Source organism: Cyclopterus lumpus, chromosome 9 (assembly GCF_009769545.1).
Source record: "Cyclopterus lumpus isolate fCycLum1 chromosome 9, fCycLum1.pri, whole genome shotgun sequence".
Classification (NCBI taxonomy): Eukaryota; Metazoa; Chordata; class Actinopteri; order Perciformes; family Cyclopteridae; genus Cyclopterus; species Cyclopterus lumpus.
Window position 1 is genome coordinate 18,605,782 of NC_046974.1, and position 23,455 is coordinate 18,629,236.

The 23,455-nt window shown below is 40.5% G+C and overlaps 3 protein-coding genes across 5 annotated transcripts in view; all 3 read left to right on the forward strand.

The window, feature by feature from the left end:
• Positions 1-5,615, forward strand: part of pes (pescadillo) — a 7,022-nt gene extending 1,407 nt beyond the window's left edge. Inside the window, exons 3-15 of the mRNA XM_034542399.1 lie at positions 183-336; positions 572-681; positions 847-1,018; positions 1,142-1,231; positions 1,492-1,608; positions 1,801-1,881; positions 2,645-2,734; positions 3,301-3,431; positions 3,557-3,682; positions 4,062-4,246; positions 4,608-4,732; positions 4,820-4,987; positions 5,207-5,615. Coding sequence (XP_034398290.1) covers positions 183-336; positions 572-681; positions 847-1,018; positions 1,142-1,231; positions 1,492-1,608; positions 1,801-1,881; positions 2,645-2,734; positions 3,301-3,431; positions 3,557-3,682; positions 4,062-4,246; positions 4,608-4,732; positions 4,820-4,987; positions 5,207-5,278 — 1,621 coding nt within the window. The 3' untranslated portion in view covers positions 5,279-5,615. The remainder of the gene's footprint in view (positions 1-182; positions 337-571; positions 682-846; positions 1,019-1,141; positions 1,232-1,491; positions 1,609-1,800; positions 1,882-2,644; positions 2,735-3,300; positions 3,432-3,556; positions 3,683-4,061; positions 4,247-4,607; positions 4,733-4,819; positions 4,988-5,206) is intronic.
• A 1,330-nt stretch (positions 5,616-6,945) lies between these two features.
• Positions 6,946-10,834, forward strand: gal3st1a (galactose-3-O-sulfotransferase 1a). The gene is made up of 3 exons (XM_034542144.1): positions 6,946-7,049; positions 9,318-9,469; positions 9,685-10,834. The coding sequence occupies exons 1-3, from the start codon at positions 7,044-7,046 to the stop codon at positions 10,832-10,834; spliced, it is 1,308 nt and encodes a 435-aa protein (XP_034398035.1). The 5' UTR covers positions 6,946-7,043.
• A 3,092-nt stretch (positions 10,835-13,926) lies between these two features.
• lztr1 (leucine-zipper-like transcription regulator 1) lies at positions 13,927-22,082 on the forward strand. Of its 3 annotated transcripts, none has more exons than XM_034541940.1 (19): positions 13,927-14,538; positions 14,644-14,706; positions 14,784-14,840; positions 14,939-15,018; positions 15,121-15,229; positions 15,626-15,709; positions 15,796-15,853; positions 15,965-16,104; positions 16,202-16,403; positions 16,500-16,619; positions 16,788-16,880; positions 16,966-17,061; positions 17,884-18,058; positions 18,177-18,346; positions 18,518-18,801; positions 19,307-19,456; positions 20,465-20,570; positions 20,685-20,765; positions 21,194-22,082. In XM_034541940.1, the coding sequence occupies exons 1-19, from the start codon at positions 14,387-14,389 to the stop codon at positions 21,308-21,310; spliced, it is 2,337 nt and encodes a 778-aa protein (XP_034397831.1). In that variant the 5' UTR covers positions 13,927-14,386; the 3' UTR covers positions 21,311-22,082. The 3 variants fall into 3 exon arrangements, with proteins under 3 accessions (XP_034397831.1, XP_034397832.1, XP_034397833.1); XM_034541941.1 differs by having other exon boundaries at positions 13,928-14,538; positions 16,509-16,619; XM_034541942.1 differs by having other exon boundaries at positions 14,420-14,557.
• Positions 22,083-23,455: the final 1,373 nt, after the last annotated feature.

The following is a 23,455-nucleotide window of genomic DNA, read 5'->3' on the forward strand; positions in this document are numbered from 1 at the left end:
TGTGTGTTTTTATCTAGATTACATCACAATGTCTAAAACCAGACTTCGTTTTCTATCATAAAACATTTTGTCACAACACCTAAACCTACTCTTAAGCACATAAGAACGCTGAGAATTGGACTGGCAAGTCACACCCAAACAGCTGGTATGTCACAGACAAATAATCTTTCTCCAATTTTCAGGCGACTGTGCATCCTTAAAGGCATCTACCCTCATGAGCCCAAGCACAAGAAGAAGGTGAACAAGGGATCTACAGCCCCAAGGACCTTCTACCTGCTCAAAGACATCCGCTTTCTGCTGCATGAGCCAATCGTTGGCAAGTTCAGAGACTACAAGGTATCACGTCCATATATATCCAACACAGTTGAACAGAATTATATGCACATGCTTATGAGCAAGTGTTTGTTTGGAAAAGGATCATAATTGGACTGTTTAATTATTGTTGTGGATATATTACTTGCATACAAATAAATAAATATTTTTGAGCTCAATGTAAATGGTCAGGTTTTTTCCCCTGCACTAATGTTAGAAAATAAACACGTCTTATTGTCAAAATGTTTTATCCAAACAGGTTTTTGTACGTAAACTTAAGAAGGCTTATGGAAAAACAGAATGGACTGCTGTGGAGAGACTGAAGGAGAACAAGCCGGCCTATAAATTGGACCACATCGTCAAAGAAAGGTAACACGGTTTACACTTCTGTGTAAATAATTAAATGTCTGCATTTGTCTTTTTTTTTTTTTTTTTTAAGTACTAATGAAATAATTTTATTTTATTACGGTCTTTTAGATTAATATGAAATAATTGTTCAAGCTGTGTCCTCACTGCTGTTCCTTTTTGTGGCAGGTACCCCTCCTTCATTGATGCTCTGCGTGACATCGACGATGCGCTCTGCATGGGCTTCCTCTTCTCCACCTTCGCCCGAACAGGAAAATGTCACGTTGAGACGATCCAGCTGTGCAGACGCCTCACTGTGGAATGGATGAACTATGTGATTGCGTCCCGCTCTCTCAGAAAGGTGCCACCTCGCACAGCCAGCACCTTTTTATTTTTGGTTTACATACAAACAGCGGTTTAGTGATATGTAGAGTTCATTGACCTCTGTGCTGTAATTGGCTAAACTCTCGTCTGCGCTCGACAGGTTTTCATCTCCATCAAGGGAATATATTACCAAGCTGAGGTGATGGGACAGCTCACGACATGGCTGGTGCCATATCAGTTCTCCCATGATGTAAGTGAATGATGAAATGCCATCCCTATTGATTATGCAAACATTGAGCAGTGACTTATTGTTAAAGGATTACATTGAAGGTTGACACGGCTCTTGTGGAGAAGAGTTATACTCTTTTGTGTCAATGGCGGCTGTTAAAAAGAGTCCACTGACGGCCCTGAACTCTTTGTGGGATTAAACATTATTCCTAAGTGTTTGCACTCACGGTCATTCATTTTACCACAAGCCTTAGTTAAACTCTGTTTTCTTTTCCCTTTCAGCACCCAACCGATGTTGACTACAGAGTAATGGCAACTTTCACCGAGCTATACACCACTCTGCTGGGCTTCATCAACTTCAGACTGTACCATTCCCTCAACCTGCTCTACCCACCAAAGGTATCTTACAGTTAATTGCCGGTGCTCAGTATAGACAAAATGTGTATTGCTACTCAAATTTAATAATTTAATATAAATATTGGGAAGTATCAAATATTGTGAGGGTTTGGAGTTCGGGATTAAAGGATTTGTTGTTATGTGGTTACTTGTTAGTATACCTGCCCTGTGTTAATCTAATCCCTCCTTTTGCAGTTGGACATAAAAGCCGAGTCGGAGCTGAAGGAAGAGGGTGATGATGATGACTACGCCATGAATTCAGAGTGCTACCTTGAGGTGTGAGGCGCCTTATCTTGAGCTATTTTAAAGGATCCCTGAAACCACTCACTTACTTCTAGTGGGGTCTAATCATACAGATAGCTTTGCTTTTATATCCATTTCTTAAATCTTGGCCTCATTACTTTACACTTACAATAATGATGGTTGGATATTGTTTATAGTTCTCATTGCACTTAACATGGCATCTAATCACAGTGGAGTAACCAGGACATCATTTCTGAAAAAAACATTTAAGAATTTTTCTTAAACTGAACAGTACAAAATATATATTTTATTTTGTTGGTTTGTTTCTTTGTTGTTGGACCTCTGTCAGCACCCTTGCAGTGGCCTCATTAATATATATTTGCATTGTTTTTGATGTGTGCAATTGTCTGTATGAACTCTGCCTTGTTCTTTCTGATAACATCTAGTAGTTTGATTGCATTTCCCTTCAAGATAGGACATCCATTATATCCGACGCAAAGCAGTGTTTCTACACAAAAAAGCATTATTAGCAGCAATGAAAAAATACATTAATTTACTTAAAAACAGGACACTACTGTCCACTTTCCCCATTTTAATTTAAAGCAATGAGAAAATGATATATAGGGTACAAAATGTTCTTGACATGATCAAAGATATTCTGTGAACTTGAAGTATTGCAAATTGTTTCTTTAACTAAACTGTTACTTTTTATCTGGTTAGTCACAGGAATAAAGTGTGCATGTAAATATCAAAATGAGGGATTGTTGAACTAAGCCAATGTTTTTTTGTTGTGCAGAAACTGTCCGCCCTAAGTACCAGTCTGGCACGGGTGGTTTCCACTGCAGAGGATGAGGAGGCTCAACTTGACAAGTTTCCTGTCGAAGAGGTAAGAAAAACATCACAATCTGATCAGCTGTATCTTATCTGTTTTGAATAGAACATTGATGTCATTGTCATGATGATGAGAAAAGTATTATAAACAGTTGACAAACTAATTGGTCTCTGAAGGCAGAAGTGAGGTGTCACATGTTTGTCAACTCTTCTAGAGGTGTGAGCCCGGGGACTAAAGCTTCATGTTTGGTTGCCAAGGACGAGATTCTTTTCGAATTAGGAAGCTTGTGGTGCCCAACCAAAAAAGGGTCTTACAGAAACTCAAAACATTTTCAGAAATCAAACTTATCATGCCTTTTTAAAAACATGAGTCCAGTTCAAGTTGTTTGTCAGATTGGCAACTTTTAAAAAGCCCAGAAAATATCAGTTTGCAGTGATCTTCCCTGATGAGTCAACACAAGCCTTTAAAACTGCTGTAACATGTTTACATCACTTAGTCAGACATTGCGTAACAGTGAATTCAGAACCACTCAATGACTCTTCACAAAAGAACGGTGGCGCTTTAATCTTACAGCCTTTACAAAATATCAAGACATGTTTTCTTTAACTGCTTTTCGTCAGGAGGACTTGGAAAAGATGGAGGCCAGGGAAATGGAGCAGAAACAGCTGGAAGCTCACAAAAAGCTTTTTGAGGGACTTAAGTTCTTCCTCAACAGAGAAGTGCCCAGAGAGTCACTGGCTTTTCTCATCAGGTGAATAAGAGCTGCTGCAGTGAAACTTTCAGAAAAATCAACTGCATTTTTTACATGAAGAAATAAGTAAACCGTCCATATTCTCTCCGCTTTTCTGTCTTCTGTGTGTTGCTGTTGCCTTCCAGGTGTTTTGGTGGTGAAGTGTCCTGGGACAAGTCCGTTTGCATCGGCAGCGCATACGAGGTGACGGATGAGACCATCACGCATCAAATTGTTGACAGACCCAACATCGACAAACAGTATATCAACAGGTAAAAGAAGGTTTTTCTTGACTTTCAAACATGTAGAACACATCACTCCCTTTTTATATAACGATTTGATTTACCGTTCACTTCTGTCTCCTAAATACAGGAAGTCTCTGATTTAATTGTGCTCCTTTCTTCTTAACATTACCATATCCTCTACCATGCTTCTTTTCAGAGGAGTCTCTCTGCTCTCTTTCCTCAAAGCAACCCTGTTCTTCATCATGTTTGACAGACCCTGTCCTTTCTTTATTTTGCCCTGTATTTTCAAAAAATGCAGGGCATCATGTCTGCCAACTCGCTCACATATTTCTTTAGCAGGGAGCAAAAATCCTCCATGTCTAGTAATGACATATGCACTGTTTTACCATTAAACTATTTTTTTTAGGTACTACATCCAGCCCCAGTGGGTGTATGATTGTGTCAATGCCAAGATCCTTCTGCCTGTGGAAGACTACTTCCTTGGAGTGACTCTGCCCCCCCACCTCTCTCCCTTCGTGGAAGAGAAAGAAGGAGACTACGTGCCCCCTGAAAAACTAAAGATCATGGCCTTACAGCGAGGAGAAAAACCTGGTATGAACCAACCATTTCTCTGATGTATCCTCAGTGTGCTTATACAAACGTTTCATCTTTCGTGTTTGACAACATCGAATATAGTTAGGCTGTAGGTGTATTTTACCTTCAATAAATGGCCTCTCCTGGATCACAGACTATGCTATTATACTAGTGCTATTCAGTTATTAATTAAACTTCTTGGCCACACCTGTAATACAATAGGTGCAGCATAGAAGATAAATACATGGGGACGCTGTTATGTTGTTTTTGGTATTTGTGATGCTTTCAGATCAATTTAGAATTTTGATCATAAATATATTATAGTCTCATAATAATTCAGACCATAGATGCATCATTTTACATATTACTTTCATCACAGCCCATGAGGAGGAGGAGGAGGAGGAAGAAGAGGAGGAAGATGATGACGAGGAGGAGGAGGAAGAAGATGATGAGGTAGAGGAGAAGAATCTGAAGAAGCTGGAGGAACAGAGATCCCAGGGCAAAGTAAGACACTTTCGATCCCTTTTCCTTGCTATCTGTTTTTATAAAACGCTTTTAAAAACCTTTCATTAACTTCTCTTTTTTTTTCAGTCTCTGTCCGTCAAAGTGACGGCTGGGAAAGTGAAGGTAAACAACCCAGCACGCATGGAGCAGGATGAGAAGGCAGAGGAGAAACGTCTGGCCATCATGATGATGAAGAAAAAGGAGAAATACCTCTACGACAAGATCATGTTCGGAAAGAAGAGAAAAATCCGAGAGGTTTGTTGTGTTTTTTTAAAAAATTGAATATGGATTCACATTTAGATAATACTGTTTGGATAGATAACATTTTTAACAATGGCTCTTTTATGTTCAGTATCGGACATCTTATCTTGTTGAACAGCTTTTTATAGTGAGTGTAGCGCATTCACGCCCAGTGATGACCCCAGAGTTCACTGACCTCTAAAATGCCTTTCTGCTTTCATTCTTTTCTTACAGACGAACAAGCTGACTGCCAAGAGGAAGGCCCACGATGATGCAGAAAAATCAAAGAAAAAGACCAGAAAATGATTCATCTGACATATTTGTCAGACAGACTTCATGTATTTAAATTCTTGAGGTAGAGAGTATTACAGGTTAACATGTCCCAAAACCTGTACGTACATGAGAGAGCTTAGTGAGTTCTGTGCATTGGCCGTTCCATAATTTCAAGCTGAAATGCAGGATGTGGTATATGCTAATTGTGTGGTTATTAATGTAAAAGTGACCGTTTGACTTTATGTTGTTTGTATGAACTATTCTACATTACACAAGATATTCTTACATTTTATCATATAATCTGTACTTTAAACTGTCTATTAAAGTAAAACTGCGAAGGATTAAACGTGTTACTTGAGGTCTTACAACAGTACGGTTTCTTACTTGCTTTGTTAATGTGTGTTTTACACAATGCACCCCTGGGTGACATATTCAAGATCAAGCAAGCAGTTGGTCTTTACCTAGCAGATGAGTTCCCGTTGTGTCTCTTCCCACAGCTGTGTAGGGATCAGAAAAGATATCCAAACAATGTGAAAATACAGTTTGTCCCAGAAGAACACGTCTATGGAGTGGGCTGAGGTCATTGTGCCGTTAGTGGGTTGTTTTGAGTGATTTGTCCACACATGGACCGTGGGCGTTGATGACGAAGGGGCATGGGCCTTCTGCCCTCTTGAGACGCTGCTGTGATCGTGGTGGGCCAAAGGCCAGGCCAGTCATGCACTCCCTGCCTTCTCTCACCCTGATCTACATTCCACGCATGCCCGCCCGGTCCGGTTCTTAGCCTGACACTGGGTGCCTGCGGGCTAAGGCACACACTGCTCAACAAAAGCAGCAGTGTCATGGCTGAGCAGCACGAATCCTGCACCCCTTCAAGGATCGGGGCTCAGCGTGGAGAGTGAGACCGTAATGGATGAAACGTTAGGACCCCATACGGCTGCATCCTGTCCAGCAGAGCCTAAAGGACTAGTTACTTGGCCTTGAATGTTCATTTCGTTCTCTCTCGAAATGTCTGCTGTCTTGCACAAAGGATTGTATTGAAAGTGGCACTTTAATGCTTATAATTTGCAGGTCAATAATGAAACTATTGATAGCTTTTATCGCATACTTTACATAAAACATTTAATAATCATAAAACGTAGTGCCGCGTGACATTCCAGGCTGCGTCGGTGGCTCAGTGTGTTTAGATAACTAATGTCATGCAAAGTTCCATAACTCCTGTATACATCCCTCATACAGAATGTATAGTCAGATTGTTGATAAGCAATTCAGACTACAGACGGAGTGGTTTTGGTCTCATGGTACAATTGGAGCCTTTGTGTGTTTTATGCCATTTCCCCCCACCTATCAGCTTGCAGCTCAGACTCCAGTGTCAACAATCAATAGCCCTCAGTGTGTAATCACAGAATGGGGACTATACAGCCTCTCTCCCTCGCGCTCCCCTCTTTTTTTTTGTATGACCTCTGACAAGTGCACGCCCCTGACTGAGACACTGACGTCACTCGTGCTGAGATGAGTCTCCCTGCTAGATCAGTTTTAAGATTTGAAAGTAGGGGAGGCGTCAGGTGCTCCTGCAGGGAGAAGGAGGAGCTGCAGCCAGGTAAGTGAGCGTCGTCGCACTGTGCGTGAGATGAAGGGAGCGTGCGACCGAGCCGAGTCTGAAACATGCACATGTCAAGATCACACATAAGAACTGCTGTCGGAGGGGGATCAACTTTAATCAGTCACCGGGGACTGGATGCAAAGGAAGAGGACAATGCAGTTGGACAAGAAATACTTCCATTAGTTTCTCTTTGGACTTATGAGGGTAAGAAATCCTCCTCATTCCGCTTTCTATCACACATGATGTTGTGCTTTTTAATATTGATAATGGTCTCGAAAAAACAGATAGTTGAAACCTTGTGATATTTCCAAGACTGTCAGCTATATGCCAATGCAGACAAAGAAACCAGTGAAAGATAATCCTAATTTTACTATTAATATCACTCCATATCCACTGTTTATATAGCAGAACAATAAAGAGTTTGGTGTACACTCATAAAAGTTCAGGATACAGTTGACAGAAGGAAGTCTTAAGGATTAATTGGCTGCACCACATTTCATTATAATGGATGAAGTTATGCAAGAACACACATTGAGGTCACATGGTCCCTTTTAGGGAAATCTTAAGCAAACAATGATAAAATAATTAAACTTAATGTGATCTCAGACTTGAAGGTTACTGCTGGCATATCCTTTGAAGCAGGAGAGAAAACAATGTCACTTAAAATGTACTTTTTATTATTAGGCTGAACCTAGCCTTGTCCTCAAATGTCTCGCAACAGAGTGGCTTCTGATGGCCAAGAGAAAGGGCTCTCACATGCCCCATAATCGTCCCTTCATGGAGTCCAGACAAATAGAAGAAATAGTATTTTCAGCTGTGTTTGGAGAGTAATGCTTATGTAATGCTCTGATGATAAGATTTGACGAAAAATTTAACTCTATAGGCCGTAGGACCACAGTGCACAATTAACTCTAGTCACCATGAAGGCTTAAGACGTCTACCTCAGATGTCTAACCCAAAGCTGGACTACATCCAAAGATGAATAATAAATGACACACCGGACACCAAATAAAGGACTTTATACTTAAGACTAGGCTGGGATTCATTCTGGATTCTTCAAAGGGTAAAAGGGCTACAGTTACAATTCTTCGTGGATTCATTAAACGAAAGATAAAATAAATTTAAACGTGCATTTGGTCGAATTTGAATTATTTATCTCTCACATTATTCTCCTCACGTCCAATCAGATTTATCTTGTTCTCCTGTGGAGGGGCCAGACCCCCATGTTGGGAACCACTGGACTAAACTACCAAACTGTATATAAAGTATTTAAACGAAGCTCCACCTCCAGCAGCTATCACAGTAATAGTATATACAGAAAGTCACAGGGGTCACTTACTGAAGAACGAGTACTTTACTTTCTGCTTCTACCAAAGTCAGATTTTGAAGGCAGGACCTTTTTTTGGTCATTTTACAATTTAGTTTTTGTACTTTTATTGAAGTTAAGGATCTGAACACTTCTTCCACCACTGGTTGTGCCATATAACATAACAAGTCCTCCAACCTAAACAACATTCCGGTAACAAAGACTATTTGTTTTCTGTTTTTAAAGATTTTCCCTAAACTGAGCTGCACATCTTTCTCTGCGGTAAAAGTACATTTTCATCACAGTTTTTGCTGATAGAAATTGAAGCGAAAAAAGGGGGAGAAAACTCAACTGGTCTGCTGAAAAATTAAATAAAATAAAAACACTTCAATGTATAGGTATTTATTAACTCTAAACTCAGCAGTAAAAGCTCTGTATTAGGGTCCCATTAGTTTACATAATGCTTTAAATTCCAGGTGGTCAGTGTCACTTTTTACCTGTGTAAGTGAGACAGCAGGAGGCTCGTCTTACGGCAGACAGCAAGGGGGGGGGGCAATATCACTTTCCACAGTAATGCATTATTTATTTTATGTGCAGCTGAGAAACACTGGCTCATTGTAGGCCTCAAGTATGTCATTTTCTAGCTCACCGTGCATTCTTAAATACACTCGATGTTTAAAATGTCTCTGAAGTGGACAGACAAGAGCAATTAGGTGAATCTGAAACTTAGGTTTAACTGTGAAACTGAACTGTGTCAAACACCCTGAGAATGTACCTCCCTGTGAGGACCTTTACTTATTGTCCACCCGATGACAGCACGATAACCGAAGACTTACATAACCATATAGTTGAATCAACACCTCACTGTTATATTACAATGGTATGCTATTGCATTGGATTTCTTTATATTTCATCCACGTTCATGTTATTGTGTCTACTCCTGCAGAAACCAGAGAACAGAGATTGTAATCTGTAGGGTCATTTTATACTTTAATTTATCATGTGAATAAATCATTCAAAGTGGTGTCATTGTGTCCTCAAAGCTTGCCTTGTAACAGAGAGAACGCAATACAGAGGTTTTACTGCATATACTTTGAGAGTATGTCTGGTAGAACATTTTTATTACAGTGATAATGATGATTATGATGAAGTTCTGTGTTTTTAAGGTAATCCCTTTATTCTGCTGGACCATGGCTGGCAAGCCAGGGAGGCAGTGGAGGTCCGTGTGCAAAGGTCTGGTTCTGGGCACCCTCCTGACCAGCTGCACCATCCTGCTTTACTGCCTCTCCACTCCGCAGATCCCCTTCAGTCACCCCGAGTAAGACTCCACCACTGGTGTACATGCGATCTGTAGAAAAACACAATGTAAAACATACAGTGGGTCAAATTTATTCAGCAATCTTTGTATTTTAGAGCTAATACAAAGTCATATTTTCAAGCAATTTTTGGTTCTAGCCTCTCAAACGTGATGGTTACTGCTTTTCTGTATTTTGTGTGAGAGCACCTTCATCATCTGATCTTTCCTCTCTGTAGGGTTCAAGTGCCTTACTCCTGTGCCCACCGTCCATCCCAGCTCCACCCTAAACCACTCACAAACAGCTCACAACAACCCACTGGCCAGACCTGCACTCCTAAAGTAGATATCATGTTCATGAAGACCCACAAAACAGCCAGTAGCACCCTCCTCAACATCCTTTTCCGCTTTGGAGAGAAGCACCGACTCAAATTTGCCTTCCCGAACAGCAGAAATGACTTCTTCTATCCGTCCCTGTTCCAGCGCTCCCAGGTTAAAGACTACAGACCTGGAATGTGCTTCAACATTATCTGTAATCACATGCGCTTCAATGCACCCGAGGTGACCAAGTTGCTACCTGTGGACACTTCCTACATCACTATTCTGCGGGACCCCGCAGAGCTTTTTGAGTCATCGTTCCACTACTTTGGCCGGCTAGTGCCTTTTACCTGGAAGATAGCAGGTGATGACAAGCTGACTGAGTTTCTACGTAAGCCCCATTACTACTTTGATCCAGAGGGCTTCAACGCTTTCTACCTCAAGAATCTGCTGTTCTTCGACTTTGGCCAGGACAACACTCTGGAGCGGGAGGATCCGCGGGTAGAAGAGGGAATCAGATTCGTCACTGACCGTTTTCAGCTGGTCATGTTGGTGGAATACTTTGAGGAGTCACTCATCCTGCTCAAGGATGCCCTCTGCTGGGAGATGGACGATGTGGTCTTCTTCAAGCTCAACGCCCGCAAGGGGTCCACTGTGTCTAAACTCACGCCTGAGCTGAGGGCCAGGGCTCTTGAGTGGAACGCTGTGGACTGGAGGCTATACCAGCATTTCAACCAGACTTTTTGGAAGAAAGTTGATGCATATGGACGGCGGCGAATGGCTGAGGATGTGGCAGAGCTTAGGAGAAGGAATGCAGAGATGGCATCCATCTGCATTGAGGGGGGTCGAGCTGTCGAGGCTGGCAGCATCCGAGAGACAGCCATGCAGCCCTGGCAGCCCATCGGAGAGAAGTCCATCATGGGCTATAACCTGAAGAAGAATGTGGACAAGGCCCATAGGAAGTTGTGCCGAAAGATGTTGATGCCAGAGCTTCAGTACCTAACAGAGCTTGGGGTGAACCTGTGGATCACCAAGCTGTGGGGCCGTGTCCGAGATATCATTAACTGGTGACTCGACGTGTGAGCGAGAGGGGTCAATTCAACTCTGACAGACTGTATTAAAAGAAGAGGAGCCTGACTGTGTGGCTGATAAAGGTTACACGGTGTATGTCACATTTCAATATTATGACCTGTCCATTTTGTTGAAATGCATTGACTTGTGTGCAGTCCATATGATTGTGCGCTGTAATGTGTTTGAGAAAAGATACTGTAGACCTCACAATCTACAACACTGAACCAGGTTACTACATGCAGATGAGGTTTATTATTGTTCTAGATATTTTTGAGTCAATTTTACAAAATAAACACGTTCTTATTTTGAGCAGATGAGTGAACCATGAAGTCCAGGACTAATTATGTGAGACTTTTAATGGAAATAAGACAAAAATGCTATCATCCCTGCCAAATTTCTAAGATTGTTTGAAGACACGGAAAGAATGCTACCTTGCTTAAGGGACTGAAAGCCCCCTAAGGGCTAAAATACAGATGTGAAATTTGTGAATGTAAGAGCTATAACTATGGAGGACAAAATCAGCCATCATTTAAATTATAGGGGAACAAATACAGACCTTTCTAATGGCACCCGTGTTTACTGTTCATAACAGGGAAAGCACGTGCAGGTGTAACTAATCATTCTAACGATCGCTCTGTTCCCAGAGCGGCTCTGTAAATCAAATGTAGCATCGTTATTACGACTGTACACCTGTGCTTTTTCTGAGGAGATTTGTTGAAAGGTCAGTCATGAGAAAAAGGTCTGAGCAATAATATGCAAAGAAATCAATAAATTAAAAGTACGGCACTATGCAATCAATAATAACAATAATTTCCATAATAATTTACTTCCCATTTGTTTTTATAGCATATTATACATTTTGCATTGAGTTTTGTGCTCTATAATGTAACATTTTAGCTTCTTTGCAGTTGTAGCCAATTCTCCTGACATCACTCCGTAAACACTCCAGCTTTCGCCCTCTTAGGTACATTGATGACGTGGTGAGACTTTGTTGCATCGAGAGCCAAAAGTAACGTTGATGTCAGCTAAGTAAGAGAATCATGTCTAGAAGGACTGACAGCGTTAAACACCACCTAAGCTACATGTGTTTGCCTTGTGGCCATAGCGAACAGAAGGGAATAACATTGAGAAACATATATGTTTTTCCTGTTAATGTACTGCATTATTCATTTATTTTTTAATATGCTTCCATATACTGTATATATATTCTGTTTTTTTTGTTTTTGTTTATCCTGTTGTGATTTAATATTGGGTTCAGTTTACTGATGTTGTCCTCCATACATTTCTCCAATTTCTTTCTTGGTAATATATGATAATCTTTTTATTCTCAAAGTGTGCTGAAAATTGCATGTAATATTGCAAATATGTTGATGATTGTGATTCATAAAATTGACCGCTTACTCTCAATTGGTGACTGTTTCATCCTTATATTACTCAATGTATAGTACGTAGCAATATTGTTATTAGTTTATTGTGCATGACTGTATATTGCATCCCAACAATCTCATATTTAAAAAATATTATGTTTAAATGAATTGACGCATGAATTAATTACTGAACTGTCCCATGTAAAACTATAACCACAACAACAATGTAACACTGTTTGGTGACAAGGATATGTTAAATTATTGTAACATATTATTTATTGGTATATCACTACGACAAACCAAAACATAGTTATATTCAACTCCAAGTTTGAACGAGTACACTTGACAGACAGGTCGACCTGTTCATTGAGCAACATCTATAAACAATTACTATAAATTAAAGAAGACAAATTGGGTTTCAGAGTTATCTTCAGCATCGTGTGGCCTGCTAGGTTGAGCCACGGCATTCATATAAAGAAGCTGTGCCGATAAACCAATTTAAAAAATTTGTATTTTTCACAGCAGACATTTTGACTTGTCATGATACTAGTGTTACTTATAACATTAATGGTGCTCTGTTCTATTCAAGTGACCCAGTAAGCTGTTACAGTGGAGCAGTCATACATTTTTCTTATTTTTTTATTATTCATTTTATTATTTACACCTGTGTGTTTTCCTTCTGTGATGTATACAATTTCCTCTATGAAAAAAAGACATATAAATGGTTCTTCATACAAATACCGGTGGATCTTCACTGCAGTTTTGTCTATTGGTCATTTTTACAGCAGACATTTTCACTTGATCATACTGCAGCAGGAAGAACACAGGTGGGATAATGTTAACAATGGCTAAATTCATGTTATCTCCTATGGAATCAAGCCAGTGAGCCAGCATGTAGAGTAACAGGGCTTTGGAATTGGTGCACTTAATTGAATCCAGACATTAATGTTATTAGTTACACTTGTGCTGTTTGTACTATTACATGTCAAAATGTCTACTGGGAATGAGGTCTATTTACATTCCTAAGACTACAGAAACAAAAATGAGAGAATAAAGAAGGATTTAAATGTGAGATGACATTGTTTTCTTTTAGTGTATCAGCTAAATGGGTCTGCCATGAGCTTTATTGAGCACAGTGAAATATGTGTTGCTCACGAATAAGAGAACGTGCGTGTGCTTGAAGAGTCAAAGAGTTAACAATCCTCTTCACCTGCAAAACACTCCTAATCAGGGAAATGCAGACATTTTGAGTGGCTCAATATTTTTTCTTTTGGATTTGAAACTGATTCTACTGATGTTGATATAATACATCATAATATCTCTCCTATACATTTAGATATACATCAAACATGCATGCGCACACACACACACACACACGATCAACTACAATATATTTTTCAATAGTACATTTAGAGTAATAATGCACCCTTTCTGAATGGTTGTAATACTTTATTTACAAGTGGTTAATAAATAATGCACTATTGCAGTTATAAGCCTTTTTTAATAAGGACATTTGTGTTGACATTTGTGTCGATTATGGTCAAAACCCTTTGTAAGAGATAGATAATCCAAATTTGACCTCATAGTTTGTTGGAAAATAATAACTTTATGACCCTTTATTAATGCCTACTGACCTTTGAACTGATGCACTGAACGGTACACTTTGTTTTGGGACGATAAGGGTTAAATGTGTTTCGTTTCTTTACAGGAAGTGAAGCTCTCGCTCGTCTCGCCCTCGGGGGCGTGGTTGGCCGAGTTATTGACAGCGCTCTTGTTTTGCTAGTCGCGCGTTAGCCTTTGTCTCTGGCGCCTTGTTGCGGACTCATTCACTCCGTATGTCCACTAACTTCGCTGAAGGCTTGAACCGGATACGACACACGTCGTTGCGTAACGTCGCTATCTACCGGTGGACGGTTATCTGTTGTCGTTGCTTGTTGCTTGTCGTTAGCTCGTCGAGCTATGTTGCTAATGTTTGAGTTTAGCATCGCGAGGAGCGAACTCTGAGCCGAGAAACACCGCAATCCTCTCACGCAGTGAAACACGGAGATTCCCGTTTGCTGTAAAGTTTGATAGCACACAGATACATGGCCGCTGGAGAGCTGACCTTTAGCCATGGCGTTGGCTGTGGACGTGTCCGCAGATGAGTTTACCCTGAGAACAGATTCAGCTGGATGAGTTCGCAACAATGTCCTTAAAATCAACCAAAGTGGCCCCGAGTGTTGATTTTGACCACAGTTGCTCCGACAGCGTGGAATATCTGACGCTAGATTTCGGCCCATTTGAGACCGTTCATCGCTGGAGGAGACTCCCTCCGTGTGATGAGTTTGTTGGTGCAAGGTAACATGTTGACAGATGAGTAGGTGCAGTTTCACTGACTTCCACCGGCTTGATCTGCGTGTGTACAGCATGGTATTCACCCCGGCCTTGATCTGCTCTCTCCAGGCGCAGTAAGCACACTGTTGTGGCATACAGAGATGCCATTTACGTTTTTGGGGGAGACAATGGGTGAGTAGTCCTGGGCAGCTTGCTTCACACCTATTGTCCCCGCATGACATGCGTTTACATTGTCTGTCACCCAATAGAAAGAACATGCTGAACGACTTGCTCCGTTTTGATGTGAAGGACTGCTCGTGGTGTCGGTAAGTTTGCAGTGATCCACGATTCCACGTTAAATACGCAATTAAATGAGTGACGGAGTGAAGTATGATTTCTGGCCTTGGTATGATATTTACTACAGAGCCTTCACCACTGGAACTCCACCTGCTCCCCGATATCACCATTCAGCTGTTGTCTATGGCAGCAGCATGTTTGTTTTTGGTAACTTTTCTTTAGCTTATGTTCCTCAAAATCAGCCATTCATGCTACACATGTAAACGGAGGTGATATTGATGCTATATTGATGGACTTGATATGTTTCAGGGGGCTACACTGGAGACATCTACTCGAACTCAAACCTGAAAAACAAAAATGACCTTTTTGAGTACAAATTTGCCACAGGGCAGTGGACTGAATGGAAAGTGGAGGGGAGGTAAAATGTTTTTAAAGATCTGTGTTCTATAGATTTTATTTACAGCATATCTCTGCCTAATTATTTTTACATTTGTTTATTTTTTTAAATAGTGAAAACCTTCATTAAAATGCACATAACCAGCAGTAGATTTTCAGTTTTCTCCTGTGTATGTTTTTCAGTTTCTTAAAGTTAAGCTTATTGAGAGCTTTCCTTGGCGCAAGATGGCATTGTTAACTTTAAATGGCAGGGACTAATGTTTTCCTCTTATTGGGATGCATGATGGGGGCATAACATTGATGTAGAGATCAGTTCAAATCAACCTTTTCCTTTTCCAAACTTGAATCAGTAAAAAAACAAAAACTCTGCTAGTTGAATTTCAGAATTCAGCCCTCCAATCCATTTTCTTTGTTTCAGCTTGCCAGTGGCTCGGTCTGCCCATGGGGCCACGGTCTACAGTGATAAATTGTGGATATTTGCCGGCTATGATGGGAATGCCAGGTATGTTTAACTTTTCATTTGCGTGGTCACAATTGACACTTTGTGTTTTTACATATAATAATGGCAGATATTTCCCCCATGTGCAGGCTGAATGACATGTGGACCATCAATCTGCAAGATCGAGAACATGCGTGTTGGGAAGAGGCCAGTATAATACATTTTAATAACTATAACCAAAACGCATTAAGAGTACAATGCTCACCAACACTGTACTGTATGTGTTAACATCTGTGTTTCTGCCTTTCTGTCTATCAGATCGATCAAAGTGGTGAGATTCCTCCATCTTGCTGCAACTTCCCTGTAGCCGTATGCATGGACAAGATGTTTGTGTTTTCTGGTCAGAGTGGAGCCAAAATCACCAACAACCTCTTCCAGTTTGAGTTCAAGGGCCACATGTGAGTACACCATTTTCTTGAGCTTGTGACTTACCTCAGTCACTCATGCTGTAGTTGCCAGTTTTACATGGGACTGATCTTTACTCCTTCTTCTCAGGTGGACACGCATCCCAACCGAACACTTACTGCGGGGCTCGCCTCCCCCTCCCCAGAGACGTTACGGCCACACAATGGTTGCCTTTGACCGTCACCTGTATGTATTTGGAGGTGCGGCTGACAACACTCTGCCCAACGAACTGCACTGCTACGATGTGGACTCTCAGAGGTGGGAGGTGATCCATCCCAGCATGGACAGTGAGGTATGAATTTACAAAGGGCTGTGTCAATAGATGGTAGAAGTTGTTGAACAATATCACAAATACGTCTCTAGCTCAATTATTACTTTCACCTTCCTGGCCCCTCAGATGCCCAGTGGGAGACTCTTCCATGCTGCTGCTGTGATTCAAGATGCCATGTACATCTTTGGAGGAACTGTGGACAACAATGTGCGCAGTGGGGAGATGTACAGATTCCAGGTAAGTGTCAAACTAATTTCTTGTTAAGCCCTTGCTCTAAATACGTTTGCATCATTTGGACACTGTGGTCCAAAGTCTTTCCTGTCTAAAGCAAACTGTCAAGCTTATTTGGAGAGTAGCCTTAAAAGTGATATGGCACTTGAAAATATATATTTTTTCCTCTTGCAGTTTTCCTGCTACCCAAAGTGCACTCTCCATGAGGACTATGGCAAACTGTTGGAGAATCGTCAGTTCTGTGATGTGGAGTTTATTCTGGGCGAGGTGGGTTTGTGATACTCGGCTAAGCCTCTAAACTACTGAAGAACAGTTCAAGGTGACAGTTTAACTTTTTTTTTGTTGTTTACAGAGGGAGGAGAAAGTCTTGGGGCATATTGCCATAGTGACTGCAAGATGTCAGTGGCTACGAAAGAAAATCCTGCAGGCTTGGGATAGGCAGCGACAGGTCAGAGCACACTTAACTTCCTTAAAACAAGGGAAGACTGTCGGTGTTTAACAGACTATAAAACCCCTAATTCAAACAATGTCATAAAATGACGATTATCAAATTCCTAGATCTGTTCTCCAATACACAATACTGTTTTTTGTACAGAACTCCCAGTTTCTGTTTCACCATTAAGATATCAAACTGACATAAGGAAGCATGCCCCTCTGCCCCATGATCACATATCACAATATTATTACCACATTGATTGTTGGTCGCACCACTTTTGAACGGGCAAATAAGGCGAAAACAAGCGATTATTTCCGGTATCATTTCCTCAACCACATTTATATAAGATTAACCAACTCAACTTTACGTACAATATGAAGCTGCAAACAGAATATGAAACAACTGACATGCCCATTCATGAACCCTTGATTTGTGGGTTCATAAGAAAGGGTTAACCAATGATTTCATTACAATCACTTTAAATGCAAAGTGCCATAATTTGTGGCACTCAGTGTGTGCATACATACAGTATATATATATATATATATATATATATATATATATATATATATATATATATATATATATATATACTATATATTGACCCATTTAATACATGGATCATAAGGCATTACAATGCAGAGCAGATCCCTTTAAGCTTATTCAGAATTTATGCATCAGAATAGGTAAAAAGCTTTTGCCTAAAACTAGTTTTACCCTCACTTACTATGGCATTCTGTTAACCTTTCTGTATAGAAAAAGCTGTTTATTAAGTATTTTGTCCAGTTGTGAGGTCACTGCTATTATTACATCATCTGCTGTCTTTGTGAGCAGAAGGCTAAACAGGACAGCAGCGAGGAAAGTGACGAAGGGACAGCTGGAAGCCCAAAGGATATCCCAGCAGGCAACAGGCCGATGCTAGAGGTATCCATCAGAGAAGCAGAGGCCCAGCCTTTTCAGGTCTTAATGCAGTTCCTTTACACGGACAAGATCCAGTACCCACGCAGAGGTACCTCTCTCTTCATGGTTGCTCTGATCTGTCTGATCATTCCTGCCTGTAATGGCAGAAATCCCCAAGAGAGACACGAAAACCTGATAATTCTTTCTTTCTTTGCTTGCCTTCATAGGTCATGTGCAGGATGTTCTTTTAATTATGGATGTGTACAAACTGGCCCTTAGTTTTAAGCTTTCCCGCCTCGAGCAGCTGTGTGTGCAGTACATCGAGGCCTCTGTCGACCTACAGAATGTTCTCAGTGTTTGTGAAAATGCCAACAAGCTGCAACTGGACCAACTCAAGGTACATCTGCATAGCTGTTAAAGACTAATGCAAATGTCATGTTTACTGTCCTTCAATGGTTGAAGTTAAGATTGTCTTCAGTACAATGCATGTTAAACTTTCAATCAAGAGAGGTCAATCAAATAATCATCTATTCTTACATTCATGCTAACAATGTATTTCTTCCTCCAGGAACATTGCCTTAATTTTGTGGTGAAGGAGTCTCACTTCAACCAGGTGATCATGACGAAGGAGTTTGAACGTCTGTCCACTCCACTGATTGTGGAGATTGTGCGACGAAAGCAGCAGCCTCCTCTCAGGTTGTACTCCGACCAGCCAGTGGACATCGGGACCTCACTGGTTCAGGACATGAAGGCTTACCTGGAGGGAGGCGGCCTGGAGTTCTGCAACATTGTCCTGCTGTTAGACGGACACCCACGACCTGCTCATCAAGTCATACTGGCAGCACGATCCAGGTGGGGACAACACCGTTTTTATGATCTGTTTAATACTCACGCAGCAGCTAGAGCAAGTTATCAGACCTGTTCAATGATGGCAAGATCATTTATTTTGCGCTGCAATTGAATGTGCTTATTTGTTTTACACACAAACACGGTCACCCCTACTGCTCGGGCTGGTTTTACTCTCTGGCAAAAATGTGTCATTTAGACAATTTTCCGAAATGTCTTAGTCCTTTTTTGCGTTTTTGTGTTGTGAATCAATGTTAATTCTATATTTACATCAACCTTATGGAAAATGATCAGGATTATTTTTACTCTATACTTCTTTTATAGTATAAATTTATGTTTTTTTGTTTTAAAGCATTATACAATTTTAAAGTAAACCAGTAAGAAATGCATTTTGCATATTGTACAATCATTTTAGGGACCAGGCCTAGTATTGTTTCATCGTTGTACTTTGCAGCATTGGTGCATTTCAGCTGAGTGATTGACACTTTTTAACATTTATATTTGTTCTTAGTTACTTTGAGGCGATGTTCCGCTCCTTCATGCCTGTGGACGGTCAGGTTAATATCTCCATCGGTGAGATGGTTCCCAGTAAGCACGCCTTTGAGTCCATGCTGCGTTATATCTACTATGGCGACGTCAACATGCCTCCAGAAGATTCCCTGTATCCTTCTCAGATTCAGATGGCTGGTTGTCAGCTGGCCAGCAACGAGCGTTGAGCGACTGAACAGTCTGTGAAATCTAATTTCAGTTGTCCGGTCATATTTACACATGTGCTACATACAGGATGTCAGAGGCAAGCGAGCGTCTGACCATCTCGGTCCACATTGAATCTGTTAGCTATGCATTTCTGTTACGGCATGGAAACAAACCTTGTATTTATCAGCTGTGTGCAGGAAGCAGACTAGAGAAGTAACCACCTAAAAGATGGGTGAGTAGTACTTGCTATCATCCCACGTTTTTTTAAACAGAAAACTCTTTTGGAAACTCTTTTGGAAATTGCATCAATGTTCATAACGGCACGTCTTGATGCACATTGCTGTGGCCTGTTGGGACACGGTGCCATGGACATGATGCGTGAAAAAACATATGGGAATAGTTCGAGCTCATTCGCTTTTTAAGAACCGATATGGAAAGTTCATTTGTGGCCAAATTTCTCCAACTTTTCAAGAAAATGTAAGTTATTTGATGGGCAATGTTTTATTATAAACTATTTATTATTGAATTTCAATTCTCCATAATGGGAAAAGTTACAAAAATGTTTGTATGCTGTCAATTATATATCTTAGAAAGAAAATCGACTGCTTATATTTATAATTTTTAAAAAAGGGATCGGCCAAGAAAAAGGTATCTCTAAAAAAAGAATTTCATTGGGATGCATATATATGCTACCTTGAGCATCTATTAGCCATTATTGGAACTACACTTGTGATTTTGACTTTTTCTCAGCCGTTGTGGTCACTTGCACAAGATTCAATGCAAGAAACAAAAGATTTTCAAAGCATCATAATTGCCTTTTTAGAAGAGTTCACATGTACATTGTTATAGTTGCCCATGGGTTGCTTATAACAAGTGGGTATTTCACTGTCTAAATCTCTGTGCTAAGTTTTGTTTCCCTGAATATAGCACAGAGAGAACCCTTTAGTTCACTTCCTTAACCTGTGATGAACAGCTATCTGTTTGCTGCACCATATTACTACGGGTTTTCAAACAACAGGCTGCAGGCTTACTGCAAGCAGAATCTGGAGATGAACGTCACTGTGGAGAACGTCTTGCAGGTATTTGTGTTTTCACCCACAGGGGGGGCAGTGACCTGATTTTACAATACTGTCCCATACTATTTTCTTACAGAGTGAATCATTAACTCATGCACTTTTTCTTCAATACCTCAGATTCTGGAGGCAGCTGATAAGACCCAGGCTCTGGACATGAAGAAGCACTGCCTGCACATTATTGTCCACCAGTTCATTAAGGTGGGTGGGCTTGTATCCGGAGCCCTGGGGGTCTGCTGCCCACTCACTGCAGCTGAGCTAACCCTGTAGGCTCGTCTCCTTTGCGGGACGCTGACACCTTTGGCCTTCTGATGGATCACCCTCCATCTGCTCTGTAGAGAGGAGGCTGTTTACAGGCCGGCCGGCTGTACAAGCACCTCACCACATTGCGACCGGGGTCAAAGTGCCACTCTGATTATTGTTTGTTATTCAAAGAAACAGCGACGCACACAATTCTCACCCTGCTTCACTGCAGTGTTAGCTCTATTGTTTCTGCGTCTTTCTGTTTATCTTAATTTTTTAGTGCATGAGCAATCAAGTGCTGCTTATTCCTCATTTGACTCATTGTCTTGTCTTAATTTATGGCTCTTTTTTTTCTCTCCTTTCTTTTCTCTCCTCCCCTCCCAAAGGTATCCAAGCTCCCCAACCTGCGGTCTCTCAGCCAGCTGCTGCTGTTGGACATCATTGAGTCTCTAGCTACACACATATCAGACAAACAATGTGCTGAGATGGGCTCCGACATTTAGGATGACGGCGAGAGTTGGGCTCTTATCTCCTCTCACAGAAGCCATACAGCTCTGCTCAACCTACATCTAGTCATTCCCTGGTCCCCGTTGCGCAGTAGCTTTCTTTATGTTGGCCCACACATCTCCAGACCCACATACCGTAGATGGCTTTTATCCACGTTGTATCAAATTGCTCTCACTCTGCATCTTAATGAGGAGTAAAATCAATGAAGAAACCACATTCTAGCTCAGTTACAATTTGTTAAAAATCCCCTTATTTGTTTAGTTAGTGATTTATCTATTTTGTTTACAGAGGAAACGTTAGCAAGGTTTTATTCTGCTCAGTATTGCTGTTGCATATGCAGTGGACTGTAATATTGATACTTGTGACACTCTAGAGGTTCAAGTGTTGCACTCAGCTGTTTTCTGCTCAGATACATTCTGTCACCTAAATGCAACTTCATCAACGTATACTTTTAAGTGGATTATTTATCTACACATCTGTATTCATCAACTCTGACTCTCGCCTGGATAAATGTTGTAAGGAATCATAATCATTATATGAAAATAATTAGAATGTACGTCTGTCTTAAAGCTATTTGTTTCATTTAATGTTATTTTTATTGGCAAACATCTTTTGTAATATTAACCACCTCTACTATACTAACAGACAAGCCCTGTCTATCTACAAGATATAGCAATGTGTATTAAGTGACATCGGTATGCTGTTATTAAATATTTACCCACATGGGTTTCATGTATTTAAAGCCTTAATAAATCTTATAGAAAATGAGTCCTGTTCTACCGAGTATCTGTGGCCCCTTGCACTCTGAAGTCTAATAGCTAACTGTTTGTTATGCGTATGCTACCTTTTTATAATGTCAATACAGTTTTTGGCAATTATCATATGGTAAAATTTGCCAAAAGTGAGCTTCCTATAGAAGCCCAGTATTTATAATGAATGATTTTATTTTATTTTTGTGATGATAAATGATTTTATTTTCATACTTATATTTTGGGGGTTTCTACTTGCACCTATTTACATGTTTTAATGTAAAATATCCTGTCTGAATATACCTGTATTCAACTTCTGTCTGAAACGCTCCCTTCTACTGAAAAAGCCCAGTTTGCTCTAATTGTCTTGTGAGAAAAATATGATGCACCTTTTCAAAGGTATAGTTCTCAAGCCTCGGTGGAAATCAGTAGCTTAGGGGCTGCTGTGGATCAATGGTTGGAGCGGCTCATCCTTTAATCAAAAGATTAGTGGTTTGATTCTTGGCTCTGCATGTTGACGTGTCCTTAAGTGAGACACTAAACCCCAAGTTTCTCCTAAATGCAGAAGTTCATGTATGTATCTGTAGTTATGTGGCGATTAATTTAAGTTCACAAAAATTCAAACGAGCCTGCTGCTGACAGGAAGGGGAGTCTCATCTGAATATCTTGTTGAATCACTGACTTGTGTCTTATGGCACATTTTGAGGGTTGGAAGGCACTACATATACCTAAATGTGTACAAGCACTTAAAAGTCAGTTTTTTATACATATGTATGTCCCCAATAATCCTATACTCACCCAAGCAAAGAGCGGACTTACTTTGTATCTGCTTTGGCTAAACTTAAGTTTAGCTCGCCCCATAGGCAGTGTCCTCTTAATGCCATGGCCCTCTCAGTATTCCCACCATCAGCCGTGCTCTGTGTTATTTGTCATAGCTCAGCTTCAAATGTATTGTCACAAAGTAATACTTTTTTTTTTTTAAATCTGAACCGATAGTTTTTTCCAGTCTCACAGTGGAGTATTCACAGATATCTTTATCTTGAATATTTGCACAAATTGGAAATTTTAACAAAGACTTCGCCCCAAAACCATTGCAACCTATACACTATATGAAAAAGCTGAAGGTTAATCCTTGACCTTCCATCAAATTAGCCACATCCTTCAGGGGGTTTAGTTTCCACAGATCTATGGATGATAAGGTCACACAATGCTCCTTGGTTTGACGGGTCGAATTCCTTCGGTTTTTGCTCTTGCAAAGATTTTGATAAACTCAAGTGAAGAAAATACAAATTGAATAGGTTTGTTTGTTTGAATAAATTGAAAATACTAAAATACTTTACCTTTTTGCAGTACTCAAGTCATGTCAACCCTAAACATTACAACTACATTTTG

Excerpts from the sequence above, each read along its gene's own strand:
- gal3st1a (XM_034542144.1), top strand. Across the intron at positions 9,470-9,684 it reads ATCCCCTTCAGTCACCCCGA|GGTTCAAGTGCCTTACTCCT; the intron begins GTAAGACTCCAC and ends TCCTCTCTGTAG.
- lztr1 (XM_034541940.1), top strand. The coding sequence starts at position 14,387 with ATGTCCTTAAAATCAACCAAAGTGGCCCCGAGTGTTGATTTTGACCAC. Across the intron at positions 16,620-16,787 it reads GGGAGATGTACAGATTCCAG|TTTTCCTGCTACCCAAAGTG; the intron begins GTAAGTGTCAAA and ends TTCCTCTTGCAG. Across the intron at positions 20,766-21,193 it reads TTGTCCACCAGTTCATTAAG|GTATCCAAGCTCCCCAACCT; the intron begins GTGGGTGGGCTT and ends CCCCTCCCAAAG.